This window comes from Phlebotomus papatasi, chromosome 3 (assembly GCF_024763615.1).
Source record: "Phlebotomus papatasi isolate M1 chromosome 3, Ppap_2.1, whole genome shotgun sequence".
Taxonomy (NCBI): domain Eukaryota; kingdom Metazoa; phylum Arthropoda; class Insecta; order Diptera; family Psychodidae; genus Phlebotomus; species Phlebotomus papatasi.
This window is the reverse complement of record NC_077224.1, coordinates 46,561,804-46,585,178: the sequence shown is the minus strand read 5'-3', so window position 1 is coordinate 46,585,178 and position 23,375 is coordinate 46,561,804. Positions and strand designations below refer to the sequence as shown.

General features: G+C 32.6%; 1 protein-coding gene across 2 annotated transcripts in view; it reads right to left on the bottom strand.

The window, feature by feature from the left end:
- LOC129808006 (neuropilin and tolloid-like protein 1) overlaps positions 1-23,375 on the bottom strand; it is a 176,884-nt gene that overhangs the window by 50,992 nt on the left and 102,517 nt on the right. For both annotated transcript variants that reach the window (XM_055857640.1, XM_055857639.1), the window contains exons 4-7: positions 13,083-13,168; positions 12,747-12,921; positions 7,839-7,993; positions 7,602-7,699 (exon numbers count right to left, since the gene is read on the bottom strand). In XM_055857640.1, the coding sequence (XP_055713615.1) occupies positions 7,602-7,699; positions 7,839-7,993; positions 12,747-12,921; positions 13,083-13,168 (514 nt within the window). The remainder of the gene's footprint in view (positions 1-7,601; positions 7,700-7,838; positions 7,994-12,746; positions 12,922-13,082; positions 13,169-23,375) is intronic.

The window sequence follows — 23,375 nt, the reverse complement described above, 5'->3', positions numbered from 1 at the left end:
AGAGAGAATTTCTGCTTGTAAATTGATTAAAAATGGCAAATTTATTCTTAATTTGTCTCCAGCATGACCTATCTCTTCACAAATAACAGCAGGACAGGTGAATTATTAATATTATTATTATTTTTAAATTTTTAATAGAATTTTAATTTTTGATCTCCTGTTTTAGGATTGTAGTGGTTCAACAATATCGTCAACTCCTGAAATTATCACAATACATGGAAATTGATGGATTTGATGTAAAACCTCTAGAAAGAATTTCAACCTCATTCTCATTAACAACATCTGAAAGATTTTGTGCATCTTCTAGTACTCCCATAGCACTGAGATTATCATCTCCAACAATACTCTTTATACCATGAAGAGAGGTTGCTCTATAGTCTCCAAATTCTTTATTGAGTATTTCTCTCTGGCCCTCCTGCTGGGTTGCTCTGGTACTCATCATCCGGTGGTATTTTATGGGGAATTTGGTACATCCATTCCTGGAAATTCTTCATTCAATCGTCAACAGATTTCTGAGGAGGGCCTGTTTTATTGAGCAAATTTCCAAGTTCTGTACACTAATCTCGAAGTCAGAAGCACTAGGCTCCATTATCGATCTCTGGTTAGTGAAAAAATCTACGTAAAAAGTTCTTTGTCTTGAATTTACGTTAGGATTACGTATTTTCTTTCTGGTTTCGCAGGTTGGACTTGGAATGTATTCTGAAATGTTGGATTAGGGCTCTTAGGACCGATGTTTTCAATATACCACCTTTCCTATCGTTTCTCTTCTCACCCTGACTTTCCATCACTGATTTATTAGTTAACTTTCATTTTAGAAATTCCTCAGAATGACCAATTTTCTTGCTTTCTTTGATGATACAAATGACAAGATCACAAAAACCATCAAATGTTTTGACACGGATGACGTTTCGTTAAGTGTGGATGATTTTGGTTTCTTGATTCTTAGCCGAGACACATTGTGTTCCACAATTTGCAGCGCGCCAGAATATTAAATCTTGATTTTAGAAATTTTTGACAGCTTGATATTTTGATCGTGATCTTGGTCTCAGATTTGAGGCCATTATGTATTATTTTATTGTTTAAATATTAATAAGCACAAGTAACCAAGAAGAATAATACTAAATTCAAGTACTTTAGACTAATTTAATAGTCATAAACAAACTTGAAAAATATGAATATTTTTTTTAATTTACCGGCAGCCCGAATTAAAAAGTAGCCCGATCTTAAAAGAAACGAATTACCCAGCGAGCACTAAATGCTAACCGATTTAAATTTAGCTGATAACATATATACATATATATATTTTCAGCTGAATTCCGTTAACCTTAAAAGGAAATTCGCGAGGTAGTGCTATTTCCATATTTGGCTAGCTTCAAGAACTGCTGACCGGTTAGCATATTTTTGCTTACCGATTCAGCAAAAATATGTTGAAAAGGCTACTTTTTTTTTAGCTAATTATGTTCGCTTGGTAGCCAAAAGTCTACTAAATTCTATTTTAAATGAAACGAATTGTGCATTACTTTTCTTTGCTAAAGGAAGTAAATATCTATTTGTATAAAAGAGTTTTGAAAATATTAAGGAAAAACAAAGCTGTCAATTTGAAAATCTAATAAAAGGGTTATTAAAACATCCGAAATCTAAATTCAGACAATATTTAAGATAATATTGAAAACTTATAAAGTAAATCATAAATAAATTTGTATTTGATCCCTCTGTTAATAAAACTTTATATTGTGATAAACTCAGAAATACTTATAAATTGATGACTAAACTGTATCAGTTATAGTCAATCCTAATAAACTCGGCAATTCACCATTGAGTCATTTATATTTCATCTCAGAATTGATTGGGATTACCAGTTAAACTTACAAACACGTTTCAGGAAGATATATGAATCAGAGATTTCAGTGAAACATTTATTGGACACATGATAGTGGAATTGTATGAGCTGGTGAGCTTTTGAGCTTTCTTAAGGGACTAAGAGCTATATGATTGTGTCTCACAACTGAGAAATATCCATCCCTTAGATATCTATATGGACTCTTATGCTTTTATAGACTGAAGCACTGTATGATCCTCATTAAATTAACATTCATAGTGTTTGCTCTTTCATATTGTGGATAATATTGATTTGATACTGTTGCATTATATGGTTCATTAGTGAACCTGATGACATGAATAGAGAAGTTCAAACAGACTGTTAAACTTCATTCCAATTAGCATATGAAGCTTTTAATTTAATAGTGTGTGCATGTATATTATATTTCAATTTAACCACTACTTGGGACATTTTGCCCCTTTAATTGTTTGTCATCTGTTAGTAAGAAGTTTGAGTTTAGAAATCGCACCTTTAGTATCACACGGCCATTTCATTACTGAACATTACTCAAGTGATTAGAATTAGAGTTAAGTGATTAGAATATTATATTAAGAATATTCAGTTAAAAAAATATTTGACTGGAATCAAATCAAGAAAAATTTGAAAATGAATGAAAGGTTATTGTGCAAAATATAATTTCAAGATTATCTAAAAATCGTACATTTATCCCATTTAATTAATTTTTTTTTCTATATAACTAAATTATACAGAACCACCTCTTTAAACAAAGAGCTCGTGAAGTATCCAAAAAAGCAATAAAATTAGATTATTCCACCGTGAGGCCTTTAGGGTTATTGAGAATGGGGTGATTGTGACCAGAACATATCAGCTGTACTACATTTCTCGTACAACTTTCCACAATAAGACTCCCAAAATTCTGCGAAGGAAACATTTAGTCACGGAGGCTTTCTTAGTTGTCAGAGATAGGAAGACAGAGCAAGAGATAGTGATATATGTTCACTAACAGCTAATTGAGAATTTCCCAACACGAAATTATATAACTAAGATATAATATGCGCAAAATGTCCTAAAAATATCAAAATATTTTTCTTTTCGCTAAGTATTTTTAGCAAAAAACAAATGAGATTCATGAAATCAAAATTCGTCAGTAAAAAGGCAAATTCAATCAGTAAAAGATAAAATTTTCGTAGTAAAAATTCAAATTGAGCAAAGAAATTAAATGTTTTCGGTAAAATATTAAATTTTCTTTAGTAAAAGTTATGCCTCGAGGACACCTTTTAGGTCAATTTTATGAAATCAAAATTCGCGTCCTATTTTCTCAAAAGATTTGCATAAGTCTGTCTCACTTTTTCGGTCTTAAAATTGAACTGAACTAAATTTAATTTGGTGTGATGTTCCAAAGAAGAAGAAAAATATAAAAGCGCAAGATAGACATATGCGAAATTTTCAAGCAAAAAAAAGTTATACAGAAGCTATAATGGCTGCAGCATACTTTTTAGATCAGGAAAATTTCATGAAATCGCAATTCGAATCCCTTTCCTTCTCACACATTTTGCATATCTCTATCTCATTCTTCCGCACTGTTCTTCTTTTAAACATCACTCCAAATTCAATTTGGCGCAATTGAATTTGGAGTACGAAAGAATGAGATAGATATATTCAAAACGTGTGAAAAGGATAGGGATGTGAATTTTGATTTCATGAAGTTTTCTTGATCTAAAAGCTGTACCGGAGCCATAAGGTTTTAAATTCAATACTGATCAAATTTGATTTTTCGCTGACCAAATTTAATTTTGAACTGCTCATTAGTACAGTACCATTTTTCTTCTTGTCAAACTGGTTTTTATTTCTCGGTTCGTCGGCATGGTGGCCAATTATTCTTCTTTGAATTTCGAAATGTCTCGAATGTCAAAATGTAGGTCGTACGAAGCATGGGATCGTACGAAGCATGAGCACTTTCCCCCCGTCAAATAATTTCGTCAGATATCTTTAAGATTTCTGCAGAAAATATCTACACCTCTGCCGAAAATCTGCCGAGAAATCTGTAGATATTCCTACGAATTTTATTTGGGCTTCGGGCAAAATTCGTCAGAAATTTTTGCAGATTTGCTGATGAATCCTGGTGCATACTCTGACGAATTTCTGTAGATATTTTGCCGATTTTCTGTAGATTTTTCTACATTCCAGACTTTCCAGACAGATATGTCTGAAAAGATGGAATATTTTTCACTGAAGTTTGCAAAATTCAGTAGAGTTATTATTGGTGATATCACAGTGTTTATATACACAGTAAAAAATCGTGTAAAAAAAATAACGTGTAATTTCCAAATTACCACTAAAAAAATTGTAAATTTTAATTTTTACCACTATTAAAATGGTAAATTTTGTGTAAAAAATAATTTGTGTAAAAATTTTGAGCGTGTAATTTAAACATGGAATTTTTATCACTATTCAAGTGGAACAGTGTCACTTAAAAAGTGGTAAATATTCTGCAGTGTGTAAAATTTGGTGCATGTACTCAAAAACGTGTGAAATCGCCATCATAGTTTGACAGCTGCTGGAAGCATCCACCTCGGTGAGTATTTTCCTTAGTTTTTTGAGTTTTATAGCCCCTAATTTTGCGAAAAAGACCAAATCCCTCAAGAAAAAAGTGGAATACTCCTGGTAGTGTGAATTTTCAAAGTTTTATGTGAGTGATTGTTGAAAAAATCCAATGTTAAAATTTACGTGGTGTCACTTTCAGTTGCTTTCTACTGTGCATATTTTTCCTAGAATTTCTGGTCCAAAGGGCAGTTTTCTGCCAGTGGTGACCCCCACAGTAACCACCCCTTGTGATCATCAGTCCTTCAGTCCAGTCTTTAAGAAATACAGTGTGAAAATTTGCATATATTTCAACGGGTATTGAACATGTTACAACTTGTCACAATTCCACATTCTATTCCCGGAATAGACGATTTCCCTCAGTGTTTCTACCCCGTGGGGCCCTCCTGTGTTCTTACTGAATCTGAAATCCATCACTCATTGATCCTCCCAAGTTCCAGTGAAAGTTTGGAGCGTATTTTTTCCGCTATTCAACTTCTACGATTACGATTGTGTAGTTCCGGGAACGATATCCCTTAGTACCCTGTTTATAGGGCATTTACTATTGTAGGTGACTTTCATTTAATTAAGCTTATTTAATATGTACAAAGGGAACTGGATTACGGAGATGGACATCCAGGTGAAATGAAAGTATGCTGATAAAACGACTAGAATCTGGAATGCAGCAATTAGGAAGATGCGCATGGAGGAATATCTGACGAAGGAAGCAAGCAGCCCCTTAAGGTTAGAGTTTTTTTTCTTATTATCTTCTTAATCTTTTCAAAATTGCGTTTATATCGCTCCTGGACCTGCGAATCTTAAATTTCTATTTTCCGTCTAAAAACTGATTGTTTTTTTTCTAATTTACAGATCACCAAAATTGCATCCTTAAAAAAGAAGTCCTTCCACATAAACGAGGCTTTTGCTGCTGGACATGGATAACCAATAAACGAAGAGGGAAAAATTATGAAAAGAAGTTTTTTTAGGAAAAATAAAATTACACGCTAGAAATTACATGTTTTTTAAATTTTACACGCTCCTTTTTACACATATTTGAAAATTACATTTTCCAAATTACACGGAAAAACATTACACGCTGGAAATTACACACAAAAAGAAATTACACGCTGAAGATTACACGTTTTAAAAATTATACTTTTCCCAAAATTACCACTATAATAGAGATGTCAAAAATTACCTACTATTATAGTGGTACTTATTTTTTACTGTGTAAAATAAAGAATTTTGCGACGCCGTGTTATAAGTAGAGAATAGTGAAGTGAAAACTTTAAGCAGAGTGCCGACCTAAATTTCATATTTTTGTATCATTCCATGGGCAATTTTTATGAAATTAGTATTTTTTTTGAATACTGTATCTGACGCAGTTGTATATTCTCTTCAGTTTCTTCCGATTCTCTTCAGATTATTTTTGTTTAGTATTTAATTAGTATTTTTGCTCGCATTTTTTTATTTATCTAAAATGTTTAATCGGTAATGCTTGTTAAGTAGAGCACACCATTTTCTTTGTAACTTCTATAGTTTCTTGATAAATCAACAATATTTTTGTTGAGACAATGGAGACTATGCAGATTTCCTATGCAGAAATTCTGCCGAGAATCTGTAGATTTCCGGCAGAATTTCTGCCGAAAATCTACAGATTTTCTCTGAATGTACTAGAATATACCGTTACAATTCAAAAAAACTCCGAATAAAATCGGTAGGTAGAGCAATGATTTGATGGGCCTACACTTAATGGTTCCGTACAGTAGATCTTCGGTTCGAAAATCTACCGGAAGCTTAAAGTGCAAGTTCACGTACTCGCCGCTTTAGCGCTGATTGTTCTGTTATTTCGAACTTCGGTATTCTTGCACTTCAATCGTCAACAATGTGAACAACAGTGTGTAAACGTTTGCTGCGAAAAGTAAATTTTTGTGGAATTTCCGGATAACAGAACGTTTGAATTGCAGTTTTATTAAAATAAATGTTCTTTTCATGAACTTGCCCACTTTTATGTAACTCGTCAGTTTAAACGTTCGAACTTCCAATGGGGTTTTAGGTAAGTTTTCTCTGATTTCCTTTCGAATCGGTAGAGGAAAAAACCTCAACCGGAGAGAACTCTCAAATCGGAAAGGTTATTACAGTAGAATCCCGCTATAGGCCACCGCTCTATAGTCCACAATTTATCGACCGTTGATTTCAAAACACTGATTTTAAGTTAGGTTATGTTTTTTAATACGCGACATGCAATATTGTGATAATTAATTTAATATTTTTGGCAAGCTTTATTGAGTATTTGTGATAATTGTGATTCATATTTAAGAGAGCGAGGACAAGTACACAGTAAAAAATGTTTGGCTGCTTTACCATGATTTTCGTTGTAAATTTTACATTAAACGTGTAATTGTGTGTACTGGTACACATTCATGTAATTTCTACACATTTTGCCTGAAAACTGTGTAATGTTACACGAATTCTGTAACAAAATGTACAACAGCTGTGTAATTATTCGCTAATAATTCGTGAAATTCGATACCGTGAGACGTAAAAAATCATTTCCGTTACAATATTCTCTCTATTTTCGCACTATCAACAGAACATTACTTAAAAAGTACAATATTTCATCATTTAATTGATTACACAGTTTACGATTACATGAAATTTAAATTACGCATTTTCAGATTACTCCTTCTGCTCAAATACATAATTTGAGTAACTTTACAAGAATAATCGTGGTAAAAAAGTAAACCATCATTGTAAATTTTTTTTACTGTGTACCACAATCGCAAAGAAAGTGGAAGCCGTCGAGCAAGTTCAATACTAAAAGTAGTTGATAATTTTAAAAAATGACATGGACTATAGTGCGACCCAAGTGTCAAATCTGGAAGCAAATATGACCTATAGCGAGGCTCTACTGTACTGAACGAGAGGAATCTGTCAAGCCTTGATCACTCTTCAAATTCATTGTTGTTCTAACGACTAAAAGCTAGACCTTAATTTTTTTAGTTTTTATATTAAGGTAGGTTTACTCTTAAGCATACTAATAATCTGTTGCATAACGTTTCCATCAAATCTGTAGAGATCATTACATAGAATGAATAAATATTCTATTAGATAGCACGAACATTTCAAATTTGACATACAGCCGTGTAATACTAAAGGCACGGTATGATTATATACTTACCGGCTTGGGATGTCTGTCTTCTCCCCAAACACATCTACGAAGTTGCTGTCACAGTCATTGGGTTTCTCGAGTTTGAATAAGTGGAAAGCTAGTTGAATCTGTTGCGGATGAATAAATTGATTATTAATATTTCATATTCATTTAAATGAAACATATGTATGATACATTCCATTTAGTAGGGTTACTCTATATTTTATACCTCTCTAAGTGGTGTATAAGTGATATTTGGTTACTCACCTTCCAGCCATCCCAGACCCGTATCACCCACATACAGTCTAGGGGCAAGTTGTGTTCCATGGAGATTTGCATCTTCTCAGTTGGTATGTCGGTCCGATTAACCCATCCTTCGAATCCACCCACTTCTAAGCGGCAGTTTGAATCATCGTAAATAGCTATTTTGGGGATAGAACACGGAAGACGATTAAGTCAGGAAATTAGTAAATCTCCCTGGCTAGGCCCTTCACTATGCTTATGTGTGGGTGTTGAGAGTAATAGGAGTTTCACTCAGGAATCTCCAGACTCAATAATCTTATGCGATGGTATAAGTAGTTATCTTCATGTATACATTCTAATAGAGACCACCCTGAGAATTTATATTGAGATGCCACATTATATCAATATAACGTTGCGCTAGGCTATAGAAGAAGTCAAGATGGGAAATTTATAGAGACACCCTCACGACAAACGCTCTCCCTGGCACAAACCGCCCAGACTCGTACAAGGGAGCATTAAGGGTACGAATCCAAATGGGGTGTAAGAACATCATGTGAATATTCAATATTATATATAAGTATGTAAGAGTGACCCATAAATAAAATATTTATACATATATATTGGTATGACATGAAAAACATTTGGGCCCATTTAGGGCAGCTTCCTCTATTCAATGCTTTTGGACTTCAATACAGACCAATATATATATGAACACTATTTATATTTCAGGAAATTATAAATGAATTTTAGAGGATAGCTCCCAGGATGACTCGGAGAAATCAACTGAGAATTTGGCAACCGGATTAAACTAACTCCTACAGATATTTTCGAAGAAATTGAATTTGTTCATCATGCTGGATTGGCTTTTTCTATCCCTCTTACTCTGATTTTTATGCTCGAACTCTCAGAGAAAGCAATATGTTATATACAATCTCTTGATTGATACCCGAATTCCACCTTCTAACCCCGGGGACCATTTTTCTCAACATTTGGGGAATCAAACGATTTCTGAGACATGATGTCAAACTATTTGTCGTTCTGTTTGTTTTAGTCATCTGATCTGCCTAATAGTCACCAGAGAGTTCAAACGGTAAGAGATAAAAACTTGGGGTTTATAGAGGGCCCACTACAGGGAGTTCCGCTTTGAGTGAAATTCTCGGGACCAAAAAAAAAACCCGAATTCACTCCAGTGAGTGTCACAGAAAATTTGCATATCCACGAGAGACATCTTTGTAATAAGAAACGGAAACGCCGTGATGTATGCAAAAGATTTTCGTCGCCAATTTTTCGGCCTCTTTTCAGCGCCAATGGTTCATAAATTTTATTTTCAAATTTACCGCTTGAAAAATATTTGCATTAATGTGGGTAATTAATATCAAATTCTTTCAATCCATTTTCACTTAAGCCGAAACTCCTAGGACCCATAAGAATGGGAGGGATTGGACGTGTCAAAGGAATAAAGGATCGATGGGATTGATAAGACACAACCGTCAACTGGATTAATATGTATCGAATAGGCCGTACGCTTTACACATAACCTTAATTTTTTGTTTGCCACTTCTTTTGCCATCCAAAATCATGCTTTTTTAGAGATTTGTCAGATATTAAAAAGATTGTAGATAGCGTATTTATGAACACATTAGAATAAGTTAAGATTCATTGAAAAGGCTTTGGAGTCCTTAAGACGTTCAAATAAGTTTTAACCGGTTATACCCCACTGTAATTGTTTACTTGAAATTATTTCATTCTCAAGCTGTTTAGGGGTAACATTTACAGTTACTTAAAAATCGGTTGTGAGCCGGTGTAATATGATAGGGGAATGTAGGCATGGTTCGCACATAGGCCACCTTCAAACGATGCGAATTTTCTAGATTATTAAGCGAATAAGATAGGTTATTAAGCTCATGAGACGAGATGAGAAATAGTAAACATGCTCTTTCCAAACAAAGAGAAAATTCGCATTGTTTCAAGGTTCACTCTGTGCGAAACTTGCCTACATTCCTCTATGTAAAAAAGCCTTTACAAAAAGCTCTAATTTACATTTTCTTTCATAAATTGGATTGTTAAGAACGGAACTGTACAAATGGACAATAATGCCTTCGGCAAACCTTTTAGCTCGATTTAAATTCATTAAATCAAAATTCACTTCTCTTTCTTTCTCAAAAGACTTGCATAAGTCTATCCCACTCTTTCAGTCCCAAAATTGGACTGAACTAAATTTAATTTGGTATGATATTCAAAAGAAGAAGAAGAGTACAAAAAAAATGAGACAGACATATACAAAGCGTGTGAGAGAGAGAAAGGGATTCAAATTTCAACTTCATGAAATTTTCCTGATCTAAAAGGTGTGCCGGAGGCATAAATAATCAATTTGATCAGCAAAATCAATCAAATTTCATCTGTACTTAATTTAAAGCTTTAAAAGCACTGAAATTTGATAGGAGCATTGACAAAGCGAAAATAAAGAATTCAAAAATGTTAAAAATATAATCCATATCTTTTCTTAACACCACGAGAAATTCAATTTAGTTGAATTAAACTTGAAGGTGAAAGAGTGTGATAGGCATATGCACAACCGTGAGGAAGAAAAAGAAAGTAATATGACTTTTATTTTCATCAATTTTCTATTTAATTTTTACTGCACTATTCCTTTTAGTGCTCGAACTTCACAGAGCGAGCAGTATTATAATCCCTCAATTTTTTTCAAATCGATTCATTCATTTTTTTCATTTTTGGATATGTTTGAGAAATTATTCAGGCGCACATTTCGTCCTTATACGAAAATACCGCTGAATTATTCCTAATAACGATTTTTCAAGGTCTAAGGTCAAAAACGCTTCAGATAGCGTATTTCTCATCCAAATGGTATCATATTTTGGGTTATTGACAAGGTCTTGGAATTTGCGATAAAACTGAAGAAGTTCCAATTGGTTCTGAACCGGTAATGTACTGATTTATAACCGATAACTAATTTTATCTAAAATTCAATTAGGAGAAAGCGCTCGACCTTCGAACGTTCATGTCTTCGAATAATGTGAATTTCTTTTGTTTTTCATAAGAGATTTACACAAAATTATCACGGAATTATCAAGAATTGTTGATAAGCCAACTAATATTTAACAGAAATGTGTAAGTCTCCTACACAGTAAAAAAAATTAACACTATTATAGTGTGTAATCTTTCACACCACTATTATAGTGTTAAATTTGGAAAAAGTGTTTAATTTAAAATTGTTTAATTTAAAGTTGTTAAATTTCAAGATGTTGAATTTGGAATTGTTGAATATAAAAATTGTTGAATTTTTATGTGTAAACTCAAAAATTGTTGAACTCTGTTTATGTTGAATTTTCATTTCATTTTGTAGATTTCGATTATTTTGCCTTTTTAGACATTTCTAATGTTTTTCCTGTACTCGGGAACCCCCCCACCCCCTAATGCGAAATGATTACATCTAATGCTCGAATATTCACGATATACTTATTATACATATAAATATTTGATGTTCTATATGACTTTTGCCCAATGAAAATTATCTCGACTGAAGTATAAGTCTTAAATGGAAATTCTACAATTTTTACACAACTTTTGTTTAAAAATTCAACAAACTTAGTTGAACTACACAAGGCTTCACACTGTAATAGTGTGAAAAGTTATAGTCAAACTATAATAGTATTAATTTTTGATCATGTTAAAAAAATACCATAAAGTTGTGTATTTTTCATTTTGTGTAAAGTTGTGTATTTTTTGATTTTTTATAATCATACTATAACAGTGGTAATTTTTAGATTTTTTCAACAATTTTAAATCACGAAACATTGCTAAAAAATTTTATGACTATAATTGTGAGAAATTTTACACAGATCGCAATTAAATAATTAATTTATTCGATTTCACACTATTATAGTGTTAAAATTTTACACATTTTCAAATTAAACAATATTGTTGAAAATTTTTCAACTATAATAGTGGTAATTTTTATTCACGTGACAATAAATTACCAAAATGTTGTGCATTTTTTAAACATTTTTAAATTAAACAACTAAAATGGCCGATTTTCCACTAATATAGTTGTAAAATTTTACACATTTTTTTACTGTGTAGAAAAACTAAAAGAAAATTCACATTATTCGAAGGCATGAACGTTCGAAGGGAGAGTACTTTCCCCTATATTACTCCCAAGATATTTTGGGAAGTGTTTTCAGTAATTTATAAATCGGTTCAAATCGGTTTATGAACCGATTAGAATTCGAGTGATTTACGAATCGGTTTAAATTGCTTGAGAACCGGCAAACGGTAAATGATGTGAAAGCACTTTTCAAAGTCGAAAACGGTAAATGATGTGAAAGCACTTTTTAAAATCTTTTTTTTTTAAGTCCGAGCACTTCGCAAAGCCTGAGACGCTTTGCCACTCCTTTTCTACTGATCATTTGCTTTTCGTTAAAAAAAGCCAAAAACAGAAAACTTATTCATAAATGATGCAAAATTATTTTTGGAATGTGGCATCCTATTTAAAACACGTGTTCAAGCATTGCGCAAAGCTATGGTGCTTTGCCACCTATTTTACTAATAATTTTGAGGATCATAGCCACATGACATTTTTTCCCTTGGGAAAATGCAGAAAGAGTGGCGAAAAAATGAATCAATTTTATCTAACAGACATTTCATTTTTTCTCTTTTTTTCTCTTCTATAACCACACTAAATCCCGGAAGTCCATATAAAATACATGAAAAGAATGTGTGTAGAAGAGAAAAAAAATGAAGAAAATACAATCCTTAATTTTTACGAATGTGAAACGCTTCATGATTTTATGGGCGACAACATCTCATATTTATATGAGAAAAGTGTCGTTGTAGAAAACTGCTCGCATTTCTACGATATAATAAAACAAATACATATTTATATCATAGAATATAAATGAGAAATATACTTACAGCTTGTAGGACGTGGGATGTATTCGTAAATGGCAACAAAACCCGCATATTCGATATTTTCGTCAGAGTGAAAGTGAAGCCACAATTGGCGCTCTTTCGATGTGACCATTGGTGGAAAGTCAGTTCCACAGAATTGCCCAATCAAGCTGGAAAAGCCATGACCACCATCTCTAATCTACAAAAGAAATCACACACTGGTTACAAAGGATTTTGTACAAACGATACCCATGGTGCAATATGTACATTGAATTATTGCTATACCATGAAGGTGAACGTGAAAATCTCTTTCTTAATATTTGATTGCTTCACCAAAAAGGAAACTTGTGCAGTGCTCACCTCTAAGAAATCAAATTTACAATCTTCAGACGGTTCTATATTGAAGTAATCTCTAAAGTCTAGTCTGATCAGAAAACCCACAGGAGCTGCAAAAAAAAAACAAATAACACATATGCTATCAATAATGATAAAAATAAACACAGGATATATACTGAGTAATATAGAGTCTTTCAAATTGTTATTGAATGTAAATCAATATCTCAACAATACATCCATTTCATTAAACTTCTGAATGGTAAGATCACGACATAGAAACTTTTTCAATATCTTCATCTTCGTGGAATTCTTTCTGAACAATACAACTATGTGTAACTTACTAATTGAGTTATAAAACCTCATAGGAAGCAAATTAATGGAGCGGAAAAATGTACAATAGAACACAAACTTATTTCTGAGGTGATTCTTTTATTGTCCACCTGGTTTTATGTATTTCCCTTGATAATATTCCCCTATAATATTCTCCTTTAAAATTCAAATTCAGCATATAAATTGTCCCCATTCGTTATTTTGTGTTAAAAATCAGTTGAATTGATAGATTTTCACCAATTTAATGGTATAGATGTGATTATGTAAGAATCACGCTTGAAAAGTTAAACTTGGTCCACATAAACACAATTAAACAAGCTAAAAGCATAAATATGATTGCTCATTAATTTGAAAAATTAATTCAAATTGAGCAAATTATCATGCTAAAATTCCTCATTAATTTCAATTTTCTTACAGACAAACAATAAGCTTTCTAAACGAAATTGTGCCCATTAAATGTATTAACTCGCGATTAATATTATTTAGACTAATAATGGAATAACAGTACGGTAGATTAATGATTAACCATTTGAGGACGATTGGATCACCGGTGCCCCAAAAATGAATTTTTTCATACGGCCGTCTAAAGTTGTATCTTGCACTAAAAAGTCAGAAAAAATTATTTTTTCCGACCACCATTTTTTGACCTTCTCGTCCTTAAAGGGTTAACTTATGTGAAGTGTGGTTCTAGTATCGGAAGTAGTTCTCAGTTTCTTCTACAAAAACGGAGTGAAACCCTTTTGGGAATTCTTATTGGTGACTTACGAAATGCCCGTAAATCGTATAAGCCAAAAAAATTCGTAAATGTTTGTACTGTTTTCACAAACATTATTTGTAACATGATCATTTGACGAGCATTTTTTATTCTTTTACACACATTTCATCGTAAATGTTTGTAAACACACGAAAAAAAAGTTCGTAAAATTTTGTGATTTGTTCGTTTTTTGCCAGATAAACAAAAATCTGCGAAAAAAAATTTGTGAAAGAACAGAAAATGCTTGTCAAGTGATCATGTTACGAACAATGTTTGTGAAAGAGTACAAACTTTTACAAACTTGTTTGTGGGTTATTTAAGAGCATTTCTTAAGTTCCCAATAGGAATTCACAAACATTTACGAATAATTCTACGACTGATGCATAAGAAAGTAAAGGAATTAGTGACAAAAATCCTAAAGAAAAGACCAATTAAGAACCACTAAGAAAGACGCGAAAAGTGTCGAAAGCTCTGGTGAAATTATGTGTTTGAATCATAGGATTTGATCAACAGATTGGCCTCTTTCACAGATAATACACATAAACCGAACAAAATTGCTCTACAATCAAAATTATAGACAGGAAACCGTTTTATAAAATACATAAATTGGCAATACACAACATTGCCAATAAATAAATCTCACAACCATAATGCTGGTGCAAAAATTACCAAGCATAGGGTGGAATTACCGCTTCTCGCCAGTACACCACTTTTCGCCACTTATATATTGAAATCGCAATTTTTCCATTATTTGTGAAATAAATTAGCGGTAAAATTATTTGTATCTCTACTGATGTTACTTATAGAGTCGAAAAACACTATCTTTTTGTTTTGAATTTAAATGTTTAAGCATTTTTTAGAGGGATATTGTGAGCAAGTGCATCGAATCCAATATTTCTTACTAAATATAGTAAGTATCATGAAACTTTTATCGAACAAAATTTCTGATTTTGAATAAATAATTTGCCTATTGAACATTTAATTACATTCGACGAATACATAAAATTTGTAATTAATTAATTAATGTTTCATTTTATATTATTTTTATGTAAAAATGAGCCATGGCGGAAAGTGGTAATATTCTGAAATTGATTCACCACCTGTCGCCATTGCTTTTAAATAGGCAACGCTAATATCACTTCATATATTCTCAGTTGTCAATTCTGCTTGGTTTACTTTCTGCAATACAGTAGAGTTCCTCAAATTTGAACATTTGGGGGGTATAGATGACATTTCTCACTCCTCAAATTTGAACGATATTTTCAAAAATGTAACGGAATTCATGTGAAATGCACTTTTCCTAAATTAAGATAAACAACTTTAGAGAATATATCAATGTTATTTATTGTGAAATAAATGGAATTTGTTGCGGAAGTAATATAATACGATAATATTGAGGAAACACCAGAGAAAAATAGTTTTAATTCAGACTCCACACAAAACTTTTTTCACATAACCTCAAATTTTACACTAATAATGGAAACCGGTGAGCGTCGGGGAAGAAGGAACAGCTCACCGGTTTCCATTATTAGTATATTAACTCGTCGGATATTATTTTCAAATTTTACACTTTGAACTCAACCGTCGCGTCGCTCAAATTTGAGGAATTCGACTGTAGTCTAATAATTTGATTTATCAAATAAAAGTGAAGAAAAATCAGTTGATGTGAGTAATAATAAAGTGATCATGAGGAAAAAAAATGCTGAACGTATTCTTTGCATAATATTGCCCAAAATAATCGAGGTTGAACCTTTCCAAGTGGGTGGCGAGAAGTGGTTACAGAACTCGCGAAAAGTGGCGACGAAGTAGTTATTTTTTCATTGTTAATAAAAATCAGTTTTTGTAGGTACTCCCGCGTTAAATTGTAGGACAATTGTTTTGACGAATCTAGAGCCAATTTATCTAAGTAACTTTTATATCAAATTTGAGTTATCTGATTACAAGGGGTCAAAAGCTATAATACAGTTAATTTCACTTTTTCCTAAAAATGGCGATAAGTGGTTGCTGTACCCTAATGCTAGCTTCAGACTAGAGGTTTAGCCCAGTTCCCAAAAGTCTCAAAAATCTAAATAACCACCAATTTTACTGATTTTTCAAAATCTATTGGATCATTTGCCCTTAATATCCAATTCTAAACAACAATTTTCTAAAAAATCGTGCATAATAAGGAATTAGAGGAGTTAATCCAGATAACTAAGCCTTAGGTCTGAAGCCCGTATAATGGTTGTAATTTTTTTTACTGTGTACAGTGACAAAGATCCAGCAGACAATAACACCTCAACGGCTTAGAAACGGCCCAGGAACGGATTTGAATGGTAACTTTTATAACAGCTAGGATTTTTGCAAACGTTTTTGCAATTGGAATTAGGTTTACGTTTAAATATTTTGATTGGTTCTAAAAGTATTTATAAACATCTTCGGGGTGTTTGCAAATAGAGAAGAACGGATATTTGATTTTATGAGTTGAATTTCAGAAGTAAATTGTGTTTCGATTTTAGCCCTATCACTACGCAATGGTTAATACGGACAATATTAACTTTGATGTGATTTTTTAATTTCAAACAAAACTCATAATTGAATTTTCAATATTTGTTTTAAAGGATACAATCGGATACTATGAGTTTACTAGAGCTTATGATTGGCTTCTATTTTAGTATTACTCTGTATATTAGTTTTTGTTATCTATGCGAAAATTGCTACGAGAATACTATTTATGATATACAAAGGTAATAATTTTCACACAAATGAAATATGGTGACAATCGACATAAATGAAGTTTAAAATATTTTGTATAAATACGGTATGAAGGCTGAAGCTGATAGTGGAAAATGGATAAACAAATATCTGCAGTTTAAATCTCATTTAGTATTCGGTATAGTGGACACTATGGAGAAAATGAGAGGAAAGTTAAATGAGTACAATAAATTAGGACACACGGGGTCATTAGCTTTAATTGGACACCTGCTGCTGGTAGGGTTTTAGTGTCCTCTTATTAATACATATGTATAACATAAAATAATGCTATGAAGGATAAGACAATCTAACAATAAAATAGTACTTTTCTGTACCACTTCTCATACCAATAATTTTTCCCTAAATGACCACACAGATAAATCACATAATACCTTCTATATCTCTCATACAATATTTAATTTGTGTTAGAAGAGTAAATATGCATTTGGCTAGACTTTTGTCGTACTGTGAATTGCCCAGTGTGTATGATATGCATCCCTACGTTTTCATATTCAATGTTAATAGCCTACCGTAAGATGGCTATGGGTAGGTAGGTGGAGAATATGAGCAAAATACCATCAGTAATGTAATGAAATTACATTCTATGTGAAATTTTGAAGCAGAAACACTTTAATTTAATGCTAAATAAATTACAAGCAGGTAGATGCAAATTCACAGGGAAATCGTGTTAAAGTCTTTTAAGTAAAATGAAATAATGAAATTTAAATGTATATCTTGCTATGCTATATACAAAATGAATACCACCAGAACAAATGAATTTTTGAACAGAAAAACCTCTGTTATTTGATCAAGGTCTAATTCACAATACCATAACTCTATGGACAACACAAGCACTGTTGTGGTTGTTTGGAATAATTTATTACTCATATGACTTCTAATGAAAAATAGAAATGCTAAACTGAAAATTGAATTTTGTTATATTCGAAATTAGAAAAATAGTGTATCAAAAGTTTTAAAATAAACAATAAAAAAGAAAAAAAAATCGATTTTCACAGTTTCTTTTTTGAATTTGAAATAGGTTTCAAATTCAGGTTTTACAGTAGAGTCCCGCTATAGGCCATCCCTCCATAGTCCACAATTTATTGACTGTTGATTTCAAAACACTGATTTTAAGTTAGGTTATGTTTTTTTAGTACGCGACATGCAATGTTGTCATAATTATTTTAATATTTTTGGCAAACTTTATTGAGTAGTTGTGATAATTGTGATCCATAATGAAGAGAGCGAGGACAAGTACCTCAATCGCAAAAGAAAGCGGAAGCCGTCGAGCAATTTCAATACTAAAAGTCGTTGATCATCATTTTAAAAAATGACATGGACTATAGTGCGACCCAAGTGTCAAATCTGGAACCAAATATGGACTATAGCGAGACTCTACTGTACTTCCTGAAAGAAATACTTGGTTTTTGAATTTTGATGAATGTACTCTGAGTAATTGTGACTACAGTAGACTCTCGCTAATTCGGCTCTCTTAAAATCGTGTTTTTTTTCTTTTAATTTTAAGAGAACCTACCTCAAGGATTAATTGAAAGACATAGATGGACATAGAGGCGCTGCAGTAGATGAGAGGGGTGAGAGGATTTTACCGAGCTATGTCGCCTCAGCGACGAGGCAATCAACTGTAAGTATAATGTAAAGACCAGTCAGTAGAGGAATTCTGTAATGACCTAGACGACACTTACGACTTAAGCCGAGAGACGACTTAGTTAGTCGAAAATGATGGAAATGAAGTCTAACCATTATTTCGCTAAGCCGTCTCTCGGCTAATCCTCAGGTCTATCAAGGTCCTAACAGTATGACAATGTTATATGACAAATTTTCGTAGTAAATTCGGGAGCAGAAAACCATAAAAGCTTAGTGAGCTTGGTCATTAGAAATCTTCATTGAAATCGAAAAGCCCAGGCCAACTAAATTTGGAACACAATCAAGTAAAAATCATCTTTACAATAAAATTTTAAACAAAAATAATGAGATAATAAATTTCACACCAAAACAATTAAAAAACTATAATACTAGAACATTCTGAACTACTGTCATTTGCTTACTTTTAAGCGGCCTTCAGACTAGAGGTTTAGCTTAGTTCCCGAAGATTTCAAAATTCTAAATAGTGAGAACAGTTAAGCCATATGGCTAAGCCTTAGATCTGAAGCCCGTATAAGTCTATTGTCTTTTTTCCACGTATTCTTTTCCTTAGACTCTTTCTCACGCATGCCAAACTATTGTTAAAAGTTGTGCCAAAATTATATTATGTGCAGCCCCATAATGTATTAGTTATGTACAGCGACCTGAATTAAATAAATAAATAAAAAAAGACTTTATGAAGCTCTTTTAGTGACTAATATTCGGATAAGAAAAGCGATCATAGAATCAACGCGTGAGTTCGAAACCTGACAATGCCAATCGAGCTTTTTTTGTCATATCATATGAGTTCGAAAATGCAATTCATTGATTTTTTAATGAAATCCCTTTACTTGATGATTTTATAAAAATACAGTACGTCTTGGTTGATTTGTTTAACAAACTTTATTGTCATTTGAATTGCCAGAAATATCAAATATGTGCTTTCTGACAATGCCACGTGAGCTGAAGTGGCAATGTCACGGCTATAGAATCGCATTTTCGAAAAAGCTCTTCTAAGATGCGAACTCGATTTGTCATATGGCATTGGCAGAGCGTTACAAAATTCCCCTCCTGATCTATATTTAAAAAATGTCTTGATCTGACTGTATTTTTGAAGAAAGAATCACGCGAATTTTTATGACTCCGGCATACCTTTCAAATCACGAAAATTTCATGAAGTCGAAATTCGAATCCCTTCTTTTCTCGCACACTTTGTATGTGTCTGTCTCATTATTTTGCACTCTTCTTCCTCTTCTTTTGAACATCACAACAAATTAAATTTAGTTCAATCGAATTTGGTATGCGAAAGAATGAGATAGTCATATGCAAAACATGTGAGAAAGAAAGGGATGCGAATTTCGACTTCGAAAATTTACTGATCTAAAAGGTGTCCCCCATCCTTTAGGTTCGCAGTGAGTCGAAAACGAGTTGAAGTGCACAAATCTTTTAAGAAAGAAAGGGACATGAATTTTAATTTTATGAAATCTTACCGAACTAAAAGGTGTGCTAGGGCCATTACCTTCAAAATTCAAGTCACAATCGAATTTTCACGCATTCCGAGTTGCAAGTACCCCGAGTTGCACGGATTTCGAGGTCGTTCGTACACTGAGAAAAAACGGAGGTTCGATTAACCTTTTTTCCTTATAACTGTAACACCTTTGTAGGTGTAAAAATATATCAACATTTTTATTGTTAATTTTACACCATTTTAAGGGTAAAAATAACATGAAAAGGGTAAGTTTAACTCATAATATACCTATAAACTCTATAAAGCGTAATATTTACACCGATTTCGGATCAATACTGTAGGGTAAAATTAACATTTCCGGAATGTTATTTTAACTTTTTCGGATTTCTCTCAGTGTATTGAATCTCAGCTACCATAAGCTTATCAGGGCTTATTATTGGCTTTACTAATATTTTCAGCAAATTTATTCACAAGTTCAAATGACTTTGGAACCGATAATGAGATGACGTAGCAAACTCATGAGTGCTGGACCGGTTGGATCCTATTCGCCCCAAGTAATTTGGACTCCTGATAATTGAAGTATAACAAGAAATATATTTACATGTATTGTGTTATACAATGCAGTACTTACTAAAGTTATACTTGAGTCTTTTCCCTGTTGTAAACAATAGAGAAAGTAATAGCAACTTCGGGTTGAGGGGTCATGTTCGTAAATTCATCTCTGGGAAGCGAAACTACATTTTAATGTCCTTGCAACACTTTCTTTAACTCCAGAAAAGACTTCTTTATTTAAATGTAGATGTATTATAAATTGCACAGGCGGACATTTCGTTTATATTAAGTTCTTTATTTTAATGTTCAAAGCGAATTTGCATGCGTTTTGAGTGACTAAAAGTAAAAGCTTAAAAGAGGCATATCTTGTATGCTTTCTATATCTATAAACTTTACGCTTTTATTTTTATTTTCTTTTTGTAGAAGAATAAGAGAAAAAAAATTGAAAAGAAGGAGGACAGCTCAAAGACAATTGTAGACAACGTTTTGTTTAGCCCCAAATGATATACACACTGTGCCGAGAAAGAATATGAATCGTAGAGATGAATGGGGAAATTTATTATTTACCAACCCATCTGAAACTACATACATGAAGATAGGTTGCGGGGCATTATGTTTGTATATCCTTCACTCTCAGCCGTTTCTGGATTTCACCTGCAAAGCACCATAGAGCCCTACTAGTATATTTCCCTTTTTTCTCATTACATGCCCGGAAGCAATGAAAACCATCATGTGAGTATCTGCTGATATGTACTTTCGTATCATAATCAACAATTCTTGTATCTGCTTCTTTATGAGTATGTGTATTCGTACCATATGCCAGAGAAAACTCACATTTCCACCAGCAATGAAGGAGAAAATTTTTTAGAGTCCCTCGGGGCCAAGTGAAATGTTCATATGTAAAGCTCTACAACAAAAAAAGCATAGTATGAAGGTATTACTTTTTTTTAGAAAGAAAAAAAAGAAGGAATAACTAAAGAAAATGTGGTGTCACGATGAAATAAACTTTAATATCAGAAGACAACCCAAAAAGGATTTTTAATACAAAACTCTTCTCACAGAGATGAACTGCAAAAGTTTTCACATTTGTACACAAAATATTTCGTGTTAAAACAAGTGGTGTATTATTGGGTAGTCTACATCAGGAACAGCAATCTCATATAAGTTGTCTCCTTTAACCGTAATGTTCTCATAGAGTGTTAGATGGTAAATTTTTTATAAGGAGAAAAAGATGTACAGGAAAAGGCGAGAAAAAAAGATAAACAGTATTTTAACCGATGAGAAACAACTATCATCACCATTACCATCTTTTTTTTCTGCATTTCTCTCCTTCATTCCCGTCATTTTCAAGAAATGTGCTAAAGAGTCGCGAAAAATAACAGAAGAAGCCAACGAGCCATGCATCCACAAACTTATGATATATACATAGAGATTCACAGAATTCTCTTCCGCTTAATTTTATATATATATGTATATATACATAAGTAATGTACATGCCATGTAGTATGCTTTAACATTAAGTACGTATGTGAGGTTGATAAGAGGAAATGAAGAGAAAAGTGATAAAAATGTGAATATGAAAATAGGTAAAGAGTACTAAAAAACACATATGGTTAAATTTAATAATGGCAAGCCACATTGCAAGTACTGAGGGAAAAGCCAGCAAAATCTCTATTACTAAATCAGTAAGAAGTTTCAATAATGTTATCATCTTTAACGTGATTCACTTAATTGTGTTTCCAAAGAAGTCATTATCCCATTTGTACCCAGCATTATGATACGCAAAATTTGAAACTTTTCTCATTCCTGCATTTTTTTTTTGGCTCAATATTTCCCTCATGTAAATTTCAAAATTGAAAATTTATCAATAAATATGTACATTATAAGCATCTCCATATGTTTATTATAAAATTCGTGTGATTTTCATAAATTATTAATTTATGTGCGATATGGCTTTTCGGAAATACTTTTTCACCGCCGGAAATTTCATGGTAATTCGAAGAAGATAAATAATAATACTAGATTTTGAAATGTAAGAGGGGAACACGACATTATTTTCAACGGTTTGCAATATCGGACACTGGAAGTGAAACATCGGACACTGCAACTAAGTGAATTAAAATTATTGAATTAAATAGTGTTTTTCCCTAAATATTTCATTTTTTAATTTTTAGTGTAAAATATGTAACAGATTATCGGAACCTCCAGAAGTTCATACATAATAGCCTATTAAGGTAAGTGTACCAAATTTCGGCAAAATTGCAAATAAGCACCGAAGTCCTAAGTTTGAAATGCAATATTTTTAATTCATATTGATATTTCTTGTTACTTCCTTTTCGGGAAGGTTGTGTGGAACCTTGAAAACTAGTTTATCAACTTTGTTTTCTTTAGATCACTTCCTAAAATATTGAAAAATTAATGAAAATGTGGACATTGCTATGGGTAGTATTCCAGCCACTTTGAGTGAAATACCGGCCACTTTGTTTATGACCACCTTTTGTGAAGCAACGGATAAAAAATTTCAAAACGTCAAACGGAACGAGTTTAATATTTACTATAATACATTTATATGAACCACAAGCCCTGAGATCTTCCGTGTAATTTTTCCTGAAGACCTGAAGAGTTGCATCTCAAATTTACGCGCAGATTTCCGTAGCAGTTTGCCCTTCCTGAACTTTTGCAAGACCTTTTCTACATCATCTTTTTCATAGAAGCGATGGTCTTTTTCTCAGGACATTGTAGAACTCAAAAATTAAAAAGAAACATAAAATAATTAAGAAATTTAGGAAAGCAAAAGATGTTGTCGGAATAGGCAACACTACCTCACCGGAGAGACGCT